The 22,527-nt window shown below is 52.3% G+C and overlaps 1 protein-coding gene across 1 annotated transcript; it reads left to right on the forward strand.

Moving 5' to 3' along the window:
* Positions 1–601: 601 nt before the first annotated feature.
* Positions 602–8,089, forward strand: C16H20orf85 (chromosome 16 C20orf85 homolog). The gene is made up of 4 exons (XM_045980343.1): positions 602–669; positions 2,570–2,651; positions 4,112–4,213; positions 7,928–8,089. The coding sequence occupies exons 1-4, from the start codon at positions 602–604 to the stop codon at positions 8,087–8,089; spliced, it is 414 nt and encodes a 137-aa protein (XP_045836299.1).
* Positions 8,090–22,527: the final 14,438 nt, after the last annotated feature.

Below are 22,527 nucleotides of genomic sequence, written 5' to 3' on the forward strand. Positions count from 1 at the left end.
GGAGTGTGGCTGTGCGGGGGGCGGCTGTCTGATCTGTTTCACCGGGGGATTGTTCTAAAGAGTGAATAACGCATGCATGTGCTCCCCCGAAGCCACGGACAGGGGTACTCAGAACAGCACCGCGGTGGCCAAAAACTCGGGCCCCAAACAGGCTGCGGCAGGATGGCGTCCTCCTCGGGAGTGGAACCAAACGGTGATCATTTCCTAATCCAGGCGGGGGTCACAGGAGTGTGTTCTCTGGGACAGAATGCATGAAGCTTGGTACCCTCCGGATCGGTACACTTGTCCATGTGCAAACGTGCCTCCCATGTAGGTCTAAATTTTAAAGGGACCGGGAGTTAGGTGTTGAGGTTTCCCCAGGGCTTCTCGCGTAGAAGGGGGGCTTCTGCCCCCAGGCCAGGCAGGTGGGCAGGGAGGAGTGCGAGGGGCTCAGAGGCGCCGAGGCTGGCAGCAGGCACAAGGACGCGGCCCCGCCCCGAGCCAGGTGCAGCGGCAGCCTCCGCCTCCCTGTCCCGCGTTGCTGGGCAACCGGTCTCCCTGGCGACGAGAGACGCTGAGCCCCGGCCTGGTGCGTGCTGCTGGCGCCCGAGCCCCAGCCCCCATGGCGCAGAAACCTCTCAGCACCGCTGCGGCCGAGCGCATGAACCTCGTGGCCCAGGACGAGATCTGGTAAATGCCCAGATGGGCTGGGCCGTTCCCACCTCAAGGGCACACACCTGGCGGCCTCAGTTTCCCCTCCGAGTCCTGGAGGTGGTCGACCTCCGGGCGGGGAGGACAGTGCGCTGGAGGTGGTCGGGGCGATGTTAGGGACCTGAGCACGACCAGAAAGCCTTTCTCCCTCTTCTCTCAGGCGCACAGCGAAAGATGAAAGATAACTACATCTGGCTTGACAACCATCTGCAAAGCTTTGCTTGTTGAGAGCCGACTAAAATGTTATTTTTAAGATTTACCGAATTTTTTTATAAAAAGGAAAACAAAAATCTTAATATTTGTTCAATTTGAATGAGAGATAAATAAGCCTTTTACATTCTCTTGATTCTCCTGCTTTTTAAACTAGTAAGAAATTTTAACTTAAAAAATCCTTTTTCTAAAAGACTTATATTGGGCAGACATTTGTAATGGATGTTTTTATTTGACATTCTATTGAATTGCTAAATATACCATTTCTTTGAAGTTTTAACCAATATGGGAGGTTACTAATTTGGATGCAAGTAAGTAAAGTTTAGTAGCAGTAAAGCAGAGCTGCTTGCTTCTTAAACTTGAGTTCTCTTATTTGCCATCTATCTGATTTTTGCCATTTCCTTGTAAAACCTATGTTAACCTCTTCATATTTTTCTTTAAACCGGCTTTGTTTCACTCAGATTTATTTTTATAGGAAACTTTGTGTCACACTTGTCGAAGGAAAGTCAGTATCATTTGGCATAAAATATACAACTATTAATCTTTTTAATCTTTGTCTTTATCCAAGTACCTCCTACTTGGATATGTACAAAATCACCATAGCAGGTATGTTCTGTCAGTGTAAAATGCCCCTTCCTCCCTTCTCCACCAGAACTCCTATGCATCCTTCAAAACCCAAATAAGATGGCCCGTCCCCTCTGAAGAGAGCTGGTTCAACCTTTAGACTATTTTTCAGTCCAATGTCCAAAGTGGCTATTGAGTCCTTAAAATGTGACTGGTCCAAATTGGAGTGAACTGCAAATGTGAAATACACACCAGATTTCAAACCCCCCAAAAGGAATAGCAAAAATGAACTTCATCTTCACTTCAACTTACCTTCAACTGACTTCAACTTACCTTCACTTTTTTTTTTTTTTGAAGTGTGGCTGCTAGAAAGTTGTTAATTATGTACACGGCTGGTGTTTGCACTCACATTACATCTCCATTAGACTAGACTCTGGTTTAGACACTCAGTGCCCAGGGCAAAAAGCTCATTGAGGGACCTCCAAAACTTTGAGACGCTGGGAGATGGGGGTGGGGGACAGATAGTGATTTCCGAAATGGGAAGAGAAACTTGAAAATCAACATGAGTGAATGTTAAGTTAGACGTTTGCCAAATGCAACACACCAGCTCTCAACGAGCAGGTCATTATATAGAAATGATATTGAATGTGGAGCAAAAGCAGGGCCAGGATTAGGGCGGGGCAAGTGGGGCCCCCTAGTGGGCAATATTTAAGGAGGGCTCATTCTCAAGGTCATGAGAGTGCCCGCTCTGCACTTGCAGGACCCTGGGAGGGTGCACCCCCTTAAATTTTGCACCCCAGAAACCTCACTCACCCCGCCCCTCACTTCACCAAAATGAGGAGTCTTGTCCCTAGATGGCCCCTCAGGCAGACCCGGCCCCCAGTCCCGTCTTCTCCCCGGTGTGCCACCCAACCAGGACCTTCTTTTGACACCTGTCCCCCTCGAGGGGCTTTTGCTCCCTCTGGCAGCCAATTCCCTTCCCGGCGCAGACTCGTCATTCAATTAAGGGGCATCAAAATATGTAAGATGTTCCCCAGGGGACTGTAGGGTTTGCTACTTTGACCTTTGCCAAATACGTCCAGCACGTGGGAACTTTCTTTTTCAGGAAATACCGCCTGAAGTCTGAAACTGAAGCACGACAAAACTGGGCCCAGAACTGGGGATTTTTAACCACGCCTCTCGAGGAGGTAAATATAAATGTGATAAGCCCAGAGGTTATTGAATTGATTATTTCAAGGAATGAATGATAAGGAGGCATAGACTTCCCAAGAATAAAGTTAGTGTTGCACACGAATACCGTTAGCTAAAACCTACAGGCTCTGTCCTTTCACCAATTTATTGAGCACCTACTACGTGCCAGACGTCCTCCAGGTACTTCATCAGAACCAGCTCATTTAATCTGCACAACGACCCTGGCACAGAGGAGGGGGCTGTTTTATGCTCGTTTTGTAGATTGCGAAATTGAGCTCAGAGAGTCGCGAAGTCATATAACTAACAAAGGGAGACGCCAAAAGGAGAAGCCGATCTGTCTGATTCTAGGGCTACTTGGCCTCGGGCTGCCCCATCTGTAAGAGGGATGAGAGTCCTCAGCTGCCTCCCTGGGCGATGGGGAAGTCCAGATGGGGTGAGAAGTAGAAGCCAGATGGATGTATGAGGGATTACTGGGAAGATGTTCTTGGTATTTTCCTAAGCCAGCTGGGTAACAAGAGCAGGAAAAGGACCAGGTGAAATGAATAGGGAGCCTTAGGGATGTCCACAAAGACCCCCCCAGCCCCACACAGGGGGAGCCCCATCAGCCCAGCCGAGGGCTGAGCTTGCAGAGAGGATAACTCCATATTCCCATTGTTCAAAAGAGTCCAGAAATCACTAGGTTTAAATGAAATCTGAGTCTAGAACAGTGGCTCAGTTGTACAAAACACCATGCAGATACCAAATGCCCATATGGGCTTCAGCGGGACGGCGGCCACCAGACTACCACCTTTCAAACCTCCTCCAGGACATGACACCCAGAAGGCACATTTCCTTGGAGGGATGCAGAACCACATAAGACTGACATAATTCAAAACGTTCATGATTCAAGGCAGCATAACCCCATTTGTAATTCAACCCCATCCCCCCAACTTTGAAATTATGCCATTCTTAATGAGGTTTTTTTAATACTTACAGAGCTATACAACTTGAAATGTTATGCATAAAATGAGTCCTTATTAATATAAAATGCATAAAAATAGTCTATATTAATATTCCTTATATGTAATTAAATTGGGATTTCAAAGAGTTCGAAATAGCTTTAAAAATTAAAGGGGGGGGATGGGAGCTCTCCTCTAATATTTTAAAGATTGGCCCTAAAATCTTGTTGGCAATTATTTATTTGAGTCCATAACCTGTGAAGTTTTCTCCAGTTATGACCCGGGAGTGTAAATTAGCAGGTTGCCAAAGGTGGTAGAGGACACAGAGGTGTCCTGTCCACTGTCCACACCAGCCAGTCCCCGCTCGGCCCCTTTCTTACCCTGGGGTTGCACCAAGCTACTGAACGTTTCTCAGCGCGGCTTAGGTCACCTGCCAAGTGCCGCGTTCCGGGGGGTGATGCAGAGAAGGCTCCCACGAACCTCAGTCTGACGCTGCCCGTCTCTGGGTTATGTTGCAGCTGCTCGAGGGTGAAGAAGAACCCCCCACCCCAAAGCCCAAAATCGAGCTTCCCGAGCGGTTCCGCATCCGGCCCGTGACCCCGGTGGAGAAATACATCAAGGTTCGCAAAGTCATTTTGAATCCTTGTTTTCCTAAGTAAGAAATAAGGGTGTTCGCTCCAAGGGCACAAAGCCAACCGCCAAAGGTGAGAACAGAGTGGCAGCCAGCAGGGGGGAGGCCAGTTTCCACAGCCTTTCTGAGCCCTTCGGGTCACCCATCTCAACACAGGCAGGAGTCACGGCGTTCAGCTCTGCAGAGGCAGAAGGAAGCCAGGAGAATGACGGGGTCGGGCCAGTCATTCAGCAGATAGTAACAGGGGCTGGGCTCTGGGCTCACACTGTTCAGACCCAAATCCTGCTCGGTTGCTCACCTTCCGTGTGGTCTTGCACGTGACTCAACGGCTCCATGTTCCCTTTTCCCATGTACAGTGGGGGCTCACGAAAGCACCTGCCTGTGCAAGTGGTGTCAGGGTTCTGTGGGATAATGCCTGCGAAGGATCTGGAACCGTCTCTGGCACTTTTAGGAGCGATAGGGATGGCTGGCTGTTAGCAGGTGCCAGGGACTCTGTGGGGTAAACGGTGGCAAACAAGAGACGAGACTCCAGCCCATGAGTCTGGGTCGGGGGCGGGGAGGTGGGAGGAGAGGGCACCATGATACAGGAAATTCAACAAAATTGGGGTTTTCTTTTAAGATTTCACTTATTTATTTTAGAGAGAGAGCACTTGCACGTGCACGAGAGAGCGCATGAGTGGGTGAGTCAGAGGGAGAGGGAGAAGCAGACTCCCTGCTGAGCAGGGGGCCAGACATGGGTTCAATCCCAGGACCCCAGGATCAGGATCCTGAACTGAAGGCAGATGCTTCACCGACTGAGCCACCCAGGACCCACCCCCCCCCCCAACAAAATTGTCATTTGCTATGTTAGATGCCATGGAGGTGAGAGACAGGTGAGGTTTGGGAGGGCAACAGGGGAATGGCTGGTGCCCACGGAGCTGAGGACTGAAGGATGATAAGGATCCAGCCCTGGAAAGGCTTTCCAGCCAAAGAGCAGAGCATATACAAAGACCCTGAGGCAGAACAAAGCTTGATATATTTCAGGGGCAGCAAGGGATGCCATGAAGCTGGAGCTCAGTGAGCCGGGGGTGGGTCAGAGTGGGAAGGGAAGGGAGGCGGATGGAGACAGGGGCAGGGCCAAATCCCACTGGACCTTGGGGCCTGAGGAAGGAGTTGAGCCTAGTCTGCAATGGGAAATCAGTGCTGGGACATGGTGAGGACTGCCTTTCTAAAAGATCCCTGTGATTGCCGAGTGAGCGACCGGCAATCCCTCAGGGGAGAAGACTTGGTGGTCTTCCCACCTCTGATCAGTCAGCTATGGACATGGGTCAGATGCCTCTAGAAACTGATGAGCTGGGTACATCCCCGGGCCTCCCTGCATGGGCCCGTCATTTTGGTCCTGGATGCTGCCCTCTGACAGGCTACAGACAAAGCAGTTCTGTGTCCTGATGGAAAGAAGGGATGAAAACTCACACCGAAGGTGGCCAGGGGTGGGAGGAGGTAGGCTCTACGAATTTTCTTTTCTTGATGCATTCGGGGTCTGACAGAGAGGCTGGCACACGTGAGTGCTCTGTGGAGAGTGCTTAGTGCTGAATGCTCAGTGGAGAGTGCTTGGTGCTGAGTGCTCTGTGGAGAGTGCTTAGTGCTGAGTGTTCAGTGGAGAGGGCTCAGCGGAGAGTGCTCAGTGGTGAGTACTCAATGGAAAGGGCTCAGTGGTAAGTGCTCAGTGCAGAGTTCTTAGTGGTAAGTGCTCGGTGGAGAGTGCTTGGTGGTGAGTGCTCAATGGTGAGTGCTCGGTGGTGAGTGCTTGGTGGAGAGTGCTCGGCGGGTGCATGTCTGATGGCTGAATAAACAACTATGCTCCACTGAGATATGCTGAGAATGTCTCCCCCTCATCTATCCAGCAGTGCAGATTCGCTGATATTTTGGAAATACAGCAAAATAATAAATTAAAATAATATATGCCCTGACCGTGGTTAGCATCTTAGGGAGCTCCTTCTGGATGTCTCACGGTGCCTTTATCTAATGCCCACAAAAAATGCTGGCTCTCGTTACCGGGTTGTGGTTGCTCACCGTACTAAGTACTTTACGTGGTCATCTTATTTTCACCGCGACCCTAGAAGTAGATGTAATCACCACCAAACCCCTTTCATCCCAGGAAGACTGAAGCAAAGGGCCTCGGGGACAAGGACCTCAGTCCAGGTACTGAATGTCCTTCCTTGCTGAAGAAACAGTCCCCTTCTTCCTCCTCCCATCCCTTCTTTGGGTGGCTAGAGCCTTTAAAATCGATCTGTTTTAACAGGTGTCCTCTACCCCAAAAGGCATGTTCTGAAAAGCAACCCCCCGACTCTCGGTTTCCCACGACTCCTTCCAGAGAACGGATAGGCACAGGCCAGCGTGTTGTGTGGATCTTTAGCCTTCTTTCCCTTGCTGCACTAATTATACCATATTTTGTGTATTTTATGTACCTTGTTTCTCCTAGCAGTTTCTGTTCAGCGTGTCCCGTCTCAGAGCACACTGCCCTGCCCCGCGTGTGAGACTCCGATAGGAGGCTGTCTTACCATCAGTGCTGGGAGTCCCATTTCAGGTCGAAGGATGTTTGCAGTTTCACGTTTGGGAGATAATTTCTCTAGTCGCCCTTCACAGACAACGAACCAGCATGTTCTCCCACAAGGCCCTGGTCAACAGCGTGTTTTCATCTCCCTGCTAACCCGATGCATGAAAGCTGGCAGCCGAGGGTGGTTTTCCCCCGCATCCCCCTTACGGGCTGCAGGCAGACTTGGAAGCAAGTCTGTGTCCCAAGGGCCCGTCTGGACAGGCAGGGAAGCGCCCGCCCTTTCCGCATTTGTTGATGACCTTCCTGAGTGTGGCCTCTCGGGAGATTAATTTTAGCAGTTCATCGAGAACATATGTTTGGGGGCTTTGTGTGCCAGGGGCCAGGACGCCCCCCGCCACCGCCGCCGCTGCCTCGCACACAGACCCCTTGTGCTGAGGTTGCGCGCATCATCCCAAGCCTCCGAAACCGCCCCGTCTCGGTTCTCCTATTCGAACAAATATCCCCCCGTTGTCTTCATTCAGATCGCCCTGTGAAAGAAGAACAGAGAACATCGTTTCGAGCGGAAGGGGAGAAACAGCCTGAACATTTGCCCTCATTTTCCAAGTATTTCAAGTCTGTCCAAGGAATTGACAAATGCAACTGTGTTTCTTTCATCTCCGGCAGAACCTTATTTCCCTTTGGTTTTTAATTAAATTCCATCGCTTTCCATTCCGTGGTACCTACAGTTTGGGGCGTGCGTGGGTGTGCGCATCCGCGTACCATGAAGCCTTCCGAGCCAAACCAGCCGAGTCCGGATACCATCAGACGATCTTGCTCTGGGTTTTATAGAGGGTGGTGTGAACTGTAGTGTTTGATATTTCTACACCTCACTTTTTCCCCCTTTCTACTCTACTGTCAAATGTAAATTATTCACTGGAGGTCATGAATGAACGTGTTAAGCGTGACCAGATAAAGAAACACATTCAGCGTTCGTGACTTTTGTGGGGAGAAGGGAGTCTCGGGATCCAGCTGATCGAAGCGTGCTTGCCTTGGGCTCCCCTTCCTTCGGGATATTTTCTTTCCTGTCTTTTCCCCATCAGGCCTCCCATGCCGATCCTGAGGCCTTGTGGACAACCCTCATGTCACTGTGGCCCCCGGGTGGCTAAACCCCACGCCTTTCCATTCCAGGTCCTTCCGTCCCCCCCAGTCCCGAAGACAACCCAGGGCTTCATCGGCTGGAGATCCGGGTTGCCGGGCCTGAACAAGTGTCTAGAGCATGATTATGAGATCAGAAGCTGCAAGGGGGCGTATGCCAGAGAGCTAGGCTGGCCGAAACAAGGCATCCACTGAGTCCAGATGGACTGCGGGCCCTTGGCAAGAGCCGGTCGACCACCAGGCACCTCGTGTCCACACCCAGGAAGAGGGGCGCCCCCCGGGCTCCCTCTGCAGATGGAGTTCCCCTCCACACTTGCTCAGCGGATGTTGCAAAGAACAGGAAATAACCCTTCAACCCTCCTTTCCAGAACATTCTCGTCACTCACTCATTCTTGGCTTATATAATGAATAAGGCAAAATAAATGCTCTGATTTTTTTTAATATACTTTGGGAATTCTAAGTATGTTTTTTCAAAAGAACAAAGTGATTTAATTTTAAAAACAAAATTCTTTCTAGGTCTTTTACTGCTTTTGATCCTATACCTCTCACCACCTGTTTGTAACAAGATCGTTGATGGGGTCTCCGCACCCAGATGGTCCAGGACCTGCTTTTCAGGAGGAACAGAGCACTCGGTTTATGCGTCAATCCTCCTTTCCCGGGATATTTGCAATAAGCTAACAGCTTTAAAGGCAGAAATGAGCCCAAGATTTGCCACTGAGTATAGATTTCCTGGAAAGGTTGGGTCTCCCAGTCTCTGTTCAAACCTACCCATGCCCCCTTACCTGTCCTGGCCACATTGTTACAGCACAGACGACCGCCGAGCTGGCCAGCCAGGCGGTCTTCCTTCCACCGTAGACATTTAACATTAACCTTGAGGCTTTGACCCAGGTGCTACAAATGAGGGGCGGACACAGGGGTGGAAACGGAGGCATCCATTGGTGAGAGGCCCAGGAGGAAAAGCCCGCATGCCTACAGGCCCCTCCACCCAGACCCCAAGGAGGGAGAAAGGAGAGCGTTTGGTAGACGCTTCTGCAAGCTGGTTTGTGTAGGTTTCTGAGTAGCAGAGCTCGATGCCTTCTTCAGACATGGAGAGGGCACGGGTGGGTTCCTCCCTCTGTACTTGACTGGGGCGCAGGGGCACTTCTGCAGGGCGCAGTCCGCCCCCAAAACCTATCCCCCAAACTTCTCCTATTGACCTTCCTCTCCCAGTGTGGATGGACATGCTTTACCAATCCAAGAATCCCTCATCTAGAACCTTCCCCCGACCTCGAGCACTGGCCTTTCTAGCAGGCTTCTAGATGGATTCCGTGACACTGAGGACACCAGATAGCAGGGGGACGGAAGTCCTGCTGAATCTGGGCTATCCCCTGCAAGGGGGGCTCAGAGCCTTGCAATCCCAGAAGCCCCCGGCCGAAGAGCCTCTCGTGTTCAGAGACGTTGTTCTCTGTAAATCTCCAGAAAGTGATTGCAGGGAGCAGCCTTCTTGCTCCACGGCGCTGGCTGCGGACCACTTCCAGGCCAGCTACCGGGGTACTAAGAACAGAGCCACAGAGCAGGACTTACCCGAGCCACCTAGCTGGCTCTCTGTCCCCCCACGGCCCCCCCAACCCAGGTTTCCCCCTGGAAAAGCCAGAAGGGAAGAGAAGCAGCCCCTTCAGGAAGCCTTGTTATCCCCTCAGAGCGGGGTGCCCACACCAAGCCCCTGCCACGGGGTCCCTCACGACCCCCAAGAAGGCCCACAGTCACCATGGCTCACATCCTGCCTGCCACCCCAGACCACACATTTGAAGGGGAAATGTCAGAGCTCTGTAAGTGTTGAGAAAAAGAGAAGCAAGATGTTACGGGTTCAGCTGTGCCCCACTACGCCCCCTTAAAAAGATGTCAAAATTCTAACCTCTCTTACCTGTGAATGTGACCCAGAATAGAAAATAGCGTCGCTGCAGATGTAATTAGTTGAATGGAGAGCGGTCATCCTGGAGGAGGGTAGGCCCTTAATCCAATAGGATGGGTATCCTTGTAGCAAGAGGAGGACGTGTGAAGGACAGACAGGCAAGGGAGGAGGCCATAGGGTGATGGGGCAGGACCCGGAGCAATGTGTCTACAAACCAAGGAAGGCCAAGGATTGCCAGCAAACCATGAGAAGCCAGGAAGAGACAAGGAAGGGTTCTATCCTACAGGGGTCAGAGGGAGCACAGTCCTGCTGACCGTGACTGTGGACATTCACCTCTTCTGTTCCTCTAGGGAACACCTCTAGGAACATCTCCCCCGGGGGTGGGAGAGGGGTCCTTCAGGGTGTGGGCCAGGAGATGAGAACAGTACGGGGCACAGGGTGCCTCCCCCTCTCCTCCCCTGCCCAGAAAACACCCTCCTCCGAGCCCGTGTCTCTCACTGGTCTTGACTCGGGCCTGTCTCCGTGAGAACAGATCGTGCGGCCCATTCAACTCCCAATATGTTTCCAATCACCCTGGTGTAGACGAAACATGCGATGCGTGGCCAAGCCCGTCCCTTTGCAGACCTAATGTTTTGGCATCTTGGTGATCTCTGCAAGCGATGTCTCTGCTCTTGAAGAAACCCGGGGTGAGGGGGTTATTGGGATCAGATGCCACCACTGGCTGAGCGGAGCAGCCGGGAAGGACGACGGTGCGGCGCCGATCATCCGAGCCCACCAGGATCGCGGCTCCGTCTAACCGCCAGGCGTGGGGCAGCAGACACCTGCGGGCTGGGATGGGCTGCCGGGGACAGGTGTTGGTTTTTGTTCTCATTCTAATTCCTCCTCATAAAACGAATCTGAGAGCCATCTTCCATTGCGTGCACGCCCGTAACAGTTTGGCAGCAAAAAAGACGGGTTCCCTTGACCTGTCTGGACTCCTGCAGGCATCCTGACCAAGCCGGGACCAGGATTCAACATGCTGGGTTCGACTCCTCTGAAACTTGCCGGTGTGACTTTAATTCTGATTTTCACTGACCGGTCTATGTGGACTGGCAGCCTGACATTAGCGAGACGGGTCAGTGGATACTGTCGACACAGATGCCCTGGACGAGACTGAGCAGGCCACCCCGCCACAAGGACAAGCCTCCAGAAAGACCACGAGCCAGGGCTGTAAAGGTTTTCGAGACTGTCGCGTCTCTCACGTCCGCTGGGTACTGTTGGAGACGATGAGTACCTCCAGAGTCGTGCCACACCTGCTCAACTCCAGTTTCTCGAGAGAAGAAACATCTGAGAGATCAGCCCTCGTGCACGGTGGCTGGGAACGCGCACTGATCCAGCCGCTGTGGAAAACAGAGTGGATATGCCTCAAAAAATCAAAACAGAACTGCCATATGACCCAGCAAGCCCGCTTCCGGCTATATAGACCAAGGAAGCAAAATCGCCATCTCGAAGAGCGATCTGCTCCCCCACGTCGATTGTAGCATTAATTATGAGAGCCAAGACACGGAAATATGCGAAGTGGCCATCAAGAGATGAACAGATAAAGAAGATGCCAGGTTGCTCGCATAAGCCACTCGCGACAGCGTGGATGGACCTCGAGGGCATCACGCTAAGTGACGGAGGCAGACAGAGAAAGACGAACCCTGTAGCATCTCCCTTCTCTGGAACCTAAAGGAACCACACTCGCTGAAGCAGAACAGATTGGTGGTGGTCAGGGAGAGGGGGGGTGAAGGCCGTCAAAACGTATAAACTTCCCGTTAAAAGATAAATACATTACAGGGACGGCATGTTCAGCACGGGGGCGATACGTTCTAAAAATTTCTTTTAAAAGAGCGGGAGAGACTCCAGGTCTGAAGGCGCACATACCCTTTGGACAATGAGAACACAAAGACATTTACGTTTCTAGGAAACTATTTGATGCTTTTTGCTACTCCTTAATTGAAATGAAGCTTTACTGTAGGTTTGTGGACACGCGTTCAATCCCCTTAATGACTCGTACTTAACTTGTGTCCAAGTACAAATTCTTCTTCACCCTTTTCACATGTCAGTATGCAGGTTTTAAGAACTAACCAACAGCTTAAAAACCTTCGTTGGTGGGTTTTTTCCTGCCTCTAATAATTTATCTACCAAGTAACCATACGTGTGTTTTATTTTAAGTAAAAAGGAGGCAACATTTCTTTGGACGTCAGATTCCACTGCCCTGACCCTCCTCACGCCCACCGCGCCCCACCCCCGGCCTCTGTCTGCCCGAAGCTGTCGGGGCTACCCCTGGGGCTCATCGCACGGAGCTGCTCCGGGGCTCGTCGCACAGCCCAGACGTCCAGTCAACAGCCCCAGCTGAGAATCTAAGTGGACGACACTCCGCGATTCAATTACTCTGGACAGTTTCAAACTTGACATTTAATCTATGGAAATCAACCTCTTTGTGGGTGCCCAAATGGGTTCATAAATGTCACCACACACTGTAAAATACCACAACATTTCCAAGGTCAAGGCGAGGCTGGCGAACTTGTGTCCACAATGCTGGAATCCATCACAGCCATGAACGTCCAGATGGGCCTCGGTCTAACTGAGCGGCGTCTGAAACGATGCAAAGCATAATTGGGTTGGGGCCTCGGAATGGGTTCTGTCACAAGCGTCTCTCCGTCCAAGACAAATTGGAAACTCTGGCGTTTGAGTTACAAGAGAATTGCATGATCGAATGAAGCAGGACTACGAGAAAGCACGGCTCCTCTCGCAGCACGTTCAAGTACTCCCGAGCATCAGGGCCCCAGTGGGCACAGGGCGTCCAAAGCCTGGGACCACACCTGTTCAAGAATTTAGGACTTCATGGATTTCAGATAGTGCATGTACTCCCTGTCAAGGCCTGGGGCAGCCACACAAAATTAAATCCATGACTATTTTGTAGCCACACTTAAGAATATTCACATGCGGGGCCCCTGGGTGGATCAGTGGGTTAAAGCCTCTGCCTTCGGCTCAGGTCATGATCCCAGGTTCTGGGATCGAGCCCCGCATCGGGCTCTCTGCTCCGCGGACAGCCTGCTTCCTCTCTCTCTCTCTCTGCCTGCCTCTCTGTCTACTTGTGATCTCCCTCTCTGTCAAATAAATAAATAAAAAATAAATAAATAAAAAAAGAATATTCACATGGAGGGGCTCCCATGTGGTTCAGGCGGTTAAGCGTCCCACTCTTGGTTTTCGGCTCCGGTCGTGCTCTCGGGGTCCTTGGCTGGAGCCCCGCGTCGGGCTCCACGCTCATCGAGGGAGTCTGCTTGTCCCTCCCCCTCTGCTCCTCCCCATGCTCTATCTCTAAAGTACATAAATAAATTAAAATTAAAATTAAAAAGAGGATATTCACATGGAATCAAGCCCCTAAGGAGCTCTTTCTCAGTTAGGGTCCGGGTTTTGCCAGCAAATCAGCTTTGCTATCAAACTGCCACTAACGTTTCTTGTTTGGGGAGTGTTTCGGAGTTCGGAATCCATAAGAGCGTTTGGACTTAAAAGGCTGTCAGCACTCCCCAGGTTAGGTCAAAAGGGCTGTGACTTCCATCTCTCACGGCGTTCTCCTCCCATCCCCCAACTTCCTCCCCCGCACCGCCCTCCCCCGCCTCCTTCTCTGACAACTCAGGGGCCACTGCCCTGTGGTGTCATGTTCCCTGGAGGTGCCCACGTGACAAGCGGCTGAGGGAGACCGCCGTCCACCGCCCAGCACTCGTGAGCACCCGAGCGAGGCTCTCCTCCAACAGCCCCAGGAGACCAAACCCCGCCAGCGTCACTGATCCTTCTCACGAAGCCTTAAGACGGCAACACCATGGGAGAGACCATGACCCAGATGACCCGACTGAGCTGCACCGGATTCCTGACCCACAGAAGCTGTGGCATCACAAATGATATTTTAAGCCACCAAGTTTGTGTGACTGTCACATTGTAGGAGATAACAAATACAGGCTATTTCTAAAGAGCAACACCCCCTCCCCCTCGACTCCCATCATGTTCAGGAGAGCCCAAGGACTCCCCACAGACTCTGAAGAACTCCAGAATTCCGGAACATTCCCCTGAACCACACGGACTTCCCCGTGGGGAGCAGAGCCCTGCTGTAGAGAATCTCCCTCAGGAAGCCCTTCAAAATCACAGGAGCTGGTTCAGAATTCCAAATAACACCTGTCATTTTAAGTCAGGGCGACAAAGCCAGGAAAATAATTCACAGTCCTTCTAACCGCAAGTTGCCCTTTGAAGACTGTCCTTAGCAGTCCGCAAGGGCTGGATATATCGTCTCTTGGGTCAGCGGGAAGGTGAGGACACGGGGCCATGGACTGGGTGAAGAGCGGGGTTCAAATTCAGACCCTCCCCTTTCAGTCCCTGTGGCTTTGGGCAAGTGGTCAGTCTCCCAGAACCCCGCTTCTTCGGCTGGGAAATGAGCGCACACGGCTCACTGTGAGGATCAACAGGGAGGAGGATAGGAAGGGTTTGGCAGAGGACGTACACCTGCGGAAGACAGTAGTTTCATCCCTTGAAGCTAAGGGATAGATTCTTTAGAAATGGGCCGGAGACAAAATGCGACGCTGGCGAAGAGGTGTCTGCTAAGATGTCTCCACTGGCCAAGGGATGCAGCCAAGGGTGGCTGGGGCCAAGCCATTGCTGTCATCGTTGTGAACTACACCGGTCCCGCCTCCCCAGAGTTCGACTGTCCTCGGGTGTTATAATTCAGAGCCCCACGTTCATTCACCATGTGCCACATGTAAGACCTGTTTGTTGCTAGGGCTCAAGGGAAATCTGGGTGCTCTTTCCACAATCCTCAAATAAATTAAGCTCCCCCTACCCCCCCCCATGAAAAAATACATTTTAATATCTCTCTGGGCCATTCATTCCAACTGCAAAAGGGAGCCCCGGATCAATGTAGCTTTTACACTTGCTACGTGTAATTGCATTGCCTGCAGGAGACCTGACCGGGCTTTAGTTGGGGGAGACGACCGTATGGTTAAATAAGCTGTGTTCTGCATGGGTGGGTAATGATTCTTGTTATTCGATGGTAACTCCTGGATAAGCCGCAGCCTTGGAAACCTGGGCACCCAGAGAGAGTCGCCGGTTCCCCCGAGAAATCAGGCACGGGAGTAATCAACTGTTGTCTCTGTGCTGGTGCGTGGGCATGATTGATTGATTCGCTGTGCGGGACGCTCCCGTTTAATTAGGAAATAAATCTTGCCTCTCGATGTCTGACTGTAACGTTCCAGCGAGGACACACAGGAATGTTGATCGGGGAACACCGGGCAAAGGAAAACCCGCTCATGCCGCGTGGGAGGAAAAGGCTGTTTGCTCCATTCAAATCGTGTGGGACCCTCAGCCCTGCCCCACCCTCGGCCACCACCACGACCCCAAAAGTCTCCTCTGCCAGCACTCTCGAGCCACTTCAAGACCGGCCCGGGAAGCCGCCCTGCTCTCTCCAGGAATCCTCATGATGTAAGTAATAAACACGTTCCTCGCCTCTTGGTGCGTGCACCGCGACCAGCCCCTGCGTCAGACCGAACCTGGGGTGGGGTCCGTCCTGTCTGCCCACGGACGGGCTGGCTGAGCTGGGCCTGTGCTGAGGTCACTGCCTCTTGTGAGCAGCTCTGCACACTCAGTCCCAACCTGAGCCCTTCGCACGGGTAGAGCGATGGGGGCTCACCAGTTGAAGTGACCAGCCTACGGTCACGCAGCCGTGGGGCCAGATGGCAAGTCCCACTCTGCCTGACCCCAGAGATGCCACAAAGCCACTTTGGGAACATTCCGTGAGCTCACTGAGAGCTAACCACGTGCCGGACGCAGCTGTTCCCTCTGCCCAGAGCACACGAGTGGGAGGACTCGAAAACTCCCCTCCCTGCCCCCAGGATTCCAACAGCTTCTCCCCAGAACCTGGTGCTCGGAGGAGACAGAGGCCTGTTTCGTGGCCCACCTTTGACCGTGAGATAGGAGGATTACCTAGGCTACTCTGGGGGCCCAGCGTAATCACTGGAGCCCTTGGAGGTGGAGAGAGTTCTCCGGCTGGAGGCAGAAGGGGAAGTCGGGGGATGTGAAGCACGAGGAAGGTTTGACACATTATCGGTGCTTTCAGATGGAGGCCACGTGAGCAGGAAGGCAACCGTTCTAGAAGCCACAAACACCTCCTGGCCAAAGACCAGCAAGACAATGGGGACCCCAGTCTCCTAGACACATGGAACAGTGTTCTGCCAAAACTCTGAATTAGCTTAGAAGAGGACTGTTCCCCAGGACTCGAGAGAAGAGTTCAGACTGGCCGACACCGTGACTTTGGCCTCGTGAGACCCTGCAGAGAAGAGCACTGCCCATCTGGATTTCTGACCAGAGCTAGGAAAGGATAAATGGGTGCTGTTTTAAACCCCTAAATGCGTGATGATTTATTACAGCAGCAATAAAAAGCTAAACAGTGGGTGCGCCAAGAACACCAGTCCCTGCGTGCTGTTCACCGAGCCCTTTGTCCGGTCCCATCTGCCGGAGAGGGATGCAGGACAGGTCCTGCAGGTGCCCTGGCTCCCGAGCTCCGTGGGTCCCAGCCGGGCCAGGCACCCACCACACTGGCCCTAGGGGACCCGAGGGCGCATCAGCTGATGTTCCTGCACTGAAATGCTTCATCTCTGACCCTGGAGACCCTAGTCTTCGGCCAGCATCCAGGCATCACAACGTGTTAGATTTGTAGCCTCTGCGTAAACTCGAAGGAACCCCAGAGCTGACAAGACTTCCTTCCCCTTGTGCCCGTTGAACCTCAAACCATACTCAGCGTTCAGCAGGTGGCCCTGCCTGCGAGCAGCCTTCGCTCAGCTCTGTCCTCGACGCTGTTGGAGCAACACACACCTCTCCTTTGTACCAGCTCATCACGACACAGTTCCCCACGGCCCCAAGCAACGTTCCGACTCATGTCTTACTCCCCTAATGGTTAGCTATTCCTGGTCGGCCAGGAATCACGTCTGGCTTTTCTCCCATTATACACAGGCTCCAGAACAATTGGGCACACAGTAGGCACTTAATATTTGTTGAAAGAAGGAAGGTACTCCTGGTGACCAAGTCAGAGCCACTCAGCTCTTGAGATATTCACAGTCCAATATAGTCTTTACGGTGTAGCTTTATAATAAAATACAGTCACCCTGTTGTTCAAAGGCAATGCTTTCCGAAAAACATGCATGTAAGTTTAGTGTTTAAAATCCTAGCTGTCAGGGGCGCCTGGGTGGCTCAGTTGGTTAAGCGTCTACCTTTGGCTTGGGTCACGATCCCAGGGTCCTGGGATCGAACCTCCCCCGCCCCGCTGCCCCCAGCATCTGGGTCCCTGCTGGGCAGGGCGTCTGCTTCTCCCTCTCCCTCTGCCTGCCACTCCGCCTGCTTGTGCTCTCTCTCTGTCAAGTAAATTAATAAAATATTTTAAAATAATAATAAAATAAAATAAATTTAAAAAAATAAAATAACATAAAATCTTACCTGTCACTTGATGTGGTGTTAGGAAGGTTCTCTTCTCAAAAAGTGAAAACATTTTCACCCAGTTCCTGCCCACCCTCTGCCTTGGGCTGTACTACACGGCACCAGAGCTCCAAACGTGACTCTTGTTGCTGTTGTTTTCAAGACCAGACGGAAGACAGAAAACCATCCAGCTTCCCTCCTGTGAGCCCCGCTTGGCCCAGGACTGTGCCGAGTGGTCTAACGGCTCCCGTGATGGCGGATTTCACGCGCCCAGTCAACCAGATTGCAGAGGTGCCCGGATGAAACATTGTTTCTGGGGGGTTGTGTGGAAGGGTGTTTCTGGATGAGATTAGCGTTTGAACCAGTGGACCCAAGAGAGTAGATTGCCCTCCCTGATGGGGAGGTGGCCTCACCCAATCCAGGGAGGGCAGGAATAGAAAGGAAGAAGAAATTGGTCGCGTCTTCTTCCTGTCTGCCTGCTTGAGCGAGAACTCCTCTTGGTGTCTTCCTGCCCCTGGACCCGCATTTACACCACCAGCTCCCTGGGCTCCCCCGGGTGCCCAGACTCGGACTGGAATTCACATCACCAGCTTTCCTGAGTCTCCAGCTTGCCGATGGCAGATCGTGGGACTTCTTAGCCTCCGTAATTGCGTGAGCCAATTCCTTGTAACAAATGCATATATAATTACTGGAGATATTGTGCTGGAGAACCCATGCCGGTTGCAATGGCATTAATGTGGGAGACCTTCCCTTCCCATCCCTGGTTTCAGCGATCCCTGTTTCCTGCTCCTCTTGATAAAATAATCACACTAAACACAGGAGCGAAGTCACCCACTTGCACCAACGAAAGCCAAGGGAGCTACCGAGATAGCGCAGGGACCCACCCTGACCTTGGGTGTGCAGACTGCCCGCCAGGTGGCAGCTGAAATCCATCTGCTGGCTGACACAGCAAGGGTTACCCTCCAACACACAAGAAAAGGCACCAAGTGTAAGAAAAAGCATGTCTTCCGAATTTCCTCAAAACATGACTCTCCTGCACTATTTTGTTTCCCCAGTTTCAGCAGAGATAATGGGTATGGAGAAGTAGCTAAACTTCCTCTCCAGCACAGCATCTCAAGTGAGGCAATCCATGGCCACTGGCATGTAAAATCAAGATCCAGGACCCTCCTGGGAAGGGCAGAAACGGTGGCCAACGGTAGGGCTCGGCCCCGGGGGAAGAGGCCGCTGCCACTCAGCTCGGGCAGGTCACCACCTTGGGGAGCTGGAGCCCAAATGGCCAGATCTACCCATTCTTCAAAAAAGGCTTTGGATTTTATAAATGTGAAGTCTCCCAAATGTTTACAGGTTTTAAAATATTTTTTGTGATTTTTTTGTTTAAATTACTGTTAAAGACCCTGCGCCCAAGAAACCAAACATGCCGGCAGTCCTGTTTACAATCTCTAAAATAAACTCGTATTTCCAAGTGCCGTTCTGACACCTGCCTTCGGATGTCTAAGAGGCATCTCCAAGCTGACATGTCAAAAGTGAAATTCTCGATTCCAGCCTTTCCACAGCATCTGCAGCGGCCGGCCGGGAGCCCCGGCTTCCTCTCGGCCCCTGACTGCGATCCTTGGGCCCTGCCCCTTCTGCTGTCCCCACCCCCTCTGTGACCGAACAGGCCTGTGGCACGTGATCACACCGTTTGCAGGGGGTGATGGTGGTGGAGGACAGTGAGGTCTGTGACAAATGTCACTGTGTGCAGCCTGGAGGTCATGCATGTCACTTCTGTTCATGGCTCGTGACCCAACGTCTCCCAACCACCCCTACTGCAAGGGGAGCGTGGGGGGAGGGAGCCTTCATTAGCACTCACAGTGTCCAGTGCGGACTGGCAATTTCTATCATTACTAAATTTTTATTTTTGCGAGTAAAGAATATTTTTTAAATTATTGAGCTTTTTTTTAAAGATTTTATTTATTTTTGCAAGAGAGTGCATGAAAGGCACGGGGTGGGGGGGCAGAGGGAGAGGGAGAAGCAGACTTCCCGCTGAGTGGGGAGCCCCCTATGGGACTCAATCCCAGGATCTTGAGATCATGACCTGAGCCAAAGGCAGATGCTTCACCAACTGAGCCACCCAGGAGCCCACAAGTAAAGAATATTTAAAATATATAACCTTCACCACCATGTATGAAGTGAGGGCTGGCCACCTCTTTTTGTCAATGACATTTTACTGGGACACGGCTCATGGATTCACATACTCATGGGTCAGCTTTCCTGCTCCGTGGCCCACAGGGGCCGATGTCACCGAGACTATAGATCCTGCAAAGCTGAAAATATCTACTTTCTGGCCCTTGACAGAAAAGGTCTGCCTGCCCCCAGACAACACCACTTACAATCGCAATCGTCTCATTAAAGAACAATTTGACACTGAGAAAGTAAACACAGTCTCTCAGGAGAGATGTCCGTTCTTGAATAGAGCTTGACGGTTGGTCGTTGATCTGCAACGACAGAAAGCTCTGCAGAGACATGCCCGGGGCACAGACGGCCTTCGGGGGCTGCAGAGTCCAAGGCTGGGGCAGGGGGAGCCTCCGAAAAGTGAAGTGAATCGGGTAGGCCTGGGGCAGCCTGCAGAACCAGGCCGGCTGGGGCTGAAGCCCCCCGGGGTGCGTGGCGGCCCCGAGACTTCTGATGCGTCCAAAGATGCCAAAGTACAGAGCGCAGATCGTCCATCAACCCCCAGTTTAAAAAGAAAAATGTACAGGGGCCACTTCATGTCTGCGGCTGAAGAACAGGGAACAGACAGGACTCTCCCACCTTATCGGTAATTTCCCTGTTTAAAAAAAAAAAAAAAAAAAAGCCTTGAAGCAAAAATGACCAGAAGTCAAAACAAAGTGGAGTGTGGAAGCATCGACAGGCGCTCCCGCGTGGGCAAACTTCAGAAACGGGACGCGCAGTGAGAGAAGCCGGGCACGGAAGGCAGACCCCGACTGCAGGGGCAGCAGTGTGCGGACATAAAAACAGAATGACCATTGGACACAGACACTCACCCCCAAAAAAAGGTGCATGCGCTCCGCTTATCGGAGCATTGTTTTCAAGCCGAGACACGGAAGCAGCCCAAGTGTCCGCCCACGAGGACGAAGGAGATGCGGGTACGCCATGGGGCATTACTCAGCCATCAGAAAGGATGAGATCCCGCCGTGTGCAACAAAAGGATTGGACCTAGAGGGCTGTGTGTGTGGTCCCAAAGAGATAAAGGCGAGGAGACAGAAAGCAGATTGGTTTGCGGCCAGCAGAGGCTGGAGGCGGCAGGGGAGGGCGGAGACGGCCGGTGGGGAAGGGACTTCCTTCGGGAGGACGACAGCGGTTTGGGAGTAGAGAAGAAGATTCCACAACATTATGAATGTACTAAAGCAGCTCCAAACTGTACGTTGTAAACTGGTTCTTCTTAGGTGATGTGAATTTCACCTCAATAACAACCTCCACAAAGATGACCCGTTTGTTTGGTTTTTTTTATATTTTTAAGTTGTCAACTCTGGGCCTTGTGTGTGAAATTATTCTTTCACGGTTTTTTAGCTTGGAGGTACGACCCACCGCACAGGTCCGACGAAACCCGAGGGAGGACACGGCAGGCTCCTGGGCCTCCAGTCGGCGCTCTGGATCTTGGTCACCTGGGACGGGCACCTGGGCACTACTTCCGTACTTCCGTAACCCACCACCACCCGGGGGACCTGCTTCGTGGAATCCTTCCCTGCCTTCAGAAAACTGTGCTGGTGGGATCAGAGGTAAAAATAAATCCTAGGCATGCTAGTCCAAAGAAGCCAGACACAAAAGAGAACGTGCTCTGTGATTCCATTTACATAAAGTGCCAAAGTAGGCAAAAACCGTAGGATGCAGAGAGAAGTCAGGGGGCGGGGTCTTTGCAGGGATGGGAACTGGGCCCAGAAGGAAGGGGGTAGCACCGCACGGGCTGTGGCTTCATCTGGGGGATGGGGACCCCGGCGTGTTCAGTTGCGAAACTGCATTAGCGAAACATTTGGGATGTGTGCATTTCAGTTTTAGAGAAGTTTAAATAGAAACCATAAATGCATAAATCCATCAGACACATCTAATCTCCTGCCAAATCTTCAAAGTGCAGACCCGGGCCCTGGCTTCAGGTTGTAAGCCACCAGATGGGTGCGTCTGTAGATCCGAACCTCCCCGCCCTAGGATGTCAGGACGCCCCTGAAGGAAATCCAACACAGGGGAGGTGGACTGCAAGGGCTCATTCCAGTTTCCGGCTCATGCGTACAGAAACAGCCTTCGCCCCTGCTCAGGACCCCCTCTGGACACCAAGACCTAAGGCCACGCAGGCATGCAGGCCGTCGTTGCAGACCACCCAGCACAGGGAGCAGAGGGTCCGCACCTGCTCCTGTGGACACTGAGAGCTCGGGAAGGGAAACAGAGGACGGGGGATGCTACCAACCCGGACCAGACTGTTGTCAGGCTTGGGAGCAGGAAAATAGACACAGGCTCGCCGAAGGCAAACATTCCTCTAATCTTTCTGGAAAGAATCTGAATGCACTGGTCTGTTACTGAGTCCTTGGAGAAGCTCCTGGCCCCCACCTCCCCTTCCTGGGCTCACAGACATGTAAGAGGGAGCCCAGAAAGGCTGGGAAGGCCCAGGACCATGGCCAGACGGCCTTCCGGAGCCCCCAGCCCCCAGTAGAGGCCCAGCATCCCTGGCCCCTTGAATGGGTCCAACATTATCAGCTCAGGAGATCCTGTTTTCAGTGTGACCACCCAGCACAGGGAGCAGAGGGTCCGCACCTGCTCCTGTGGACACTGAGAGCTCGGGAAGGGAAACAGAGGACGGGGGATGCTACCAACCCGGACCAGACTGTTGTCAGGCTTGGGAGCAGGAAAATAGACACAGGCTCGCCGAAGGCAAACATTCCTCTAATCTTTCTGGAAAGAATCTGAATGCACTGGTCTGTTACTGAGTCCTTGGAGAAGCTCCTGGCCCCCACCTCCCCTTCCTGGGCTCACAGACATGTAAGAGGGAGCCCAGAAAGGCTGGGAAGGCCCAGGACCATGGCCAGACGGCCTTCCGGAGCCCCCAGCCCCCAGTAGAGGCCCAGCATCCCTGGCCCCTTGAATGGGTCCAACATTATCAGCTCAGGAGATCCTGTTTTCAGTGTGTCAGCATCTGCGGCAAGCAGCAGGCGGGGACTTCCGTAAGCTGGTTACCCCTGCACCTTCCCCTTCAAATAGAAGAGGTCAAGGACCCATCATGGGACAGAGCCCAAGT

This window comes from Meles meles, chromosome 16 (assembly GCF_922984935.1).
Source record: "Meles meles chromosome 16, mMelMel3.1 paternal haplotype, whole genome shotgun sequence".
NCBI lineage: Eukaryota > Metazoa > Chordata > Mammalia > Carnivora > Mustelidae > Meles > Meles meles.

Bases quoted from the DNA above. Each gene is read 5' to 3' on its own strand.
- C16H20orf85 (XM_045980343.1), top strand. From the start codon at position 602: ATGGCGCAGAAACCTCTCAGCACCGCTGCGGCCGAGCGCATGAACCTC. The intron at 2,652-4,111 runs GTAAATATAAAT...GTTATGTTGCAG, and splicing joins TAACCACGCCTCTCGAGGAG to CTGCTCGAGGGTGAAGAAGA. The intron at 4,214-7,927 runs GTTCGCAAAGTC...TTTCCATTCCAG, and splicing joins CGGTGGAGAAATACATCAAG to GTCCTTCCGTCCCCCCCAGT.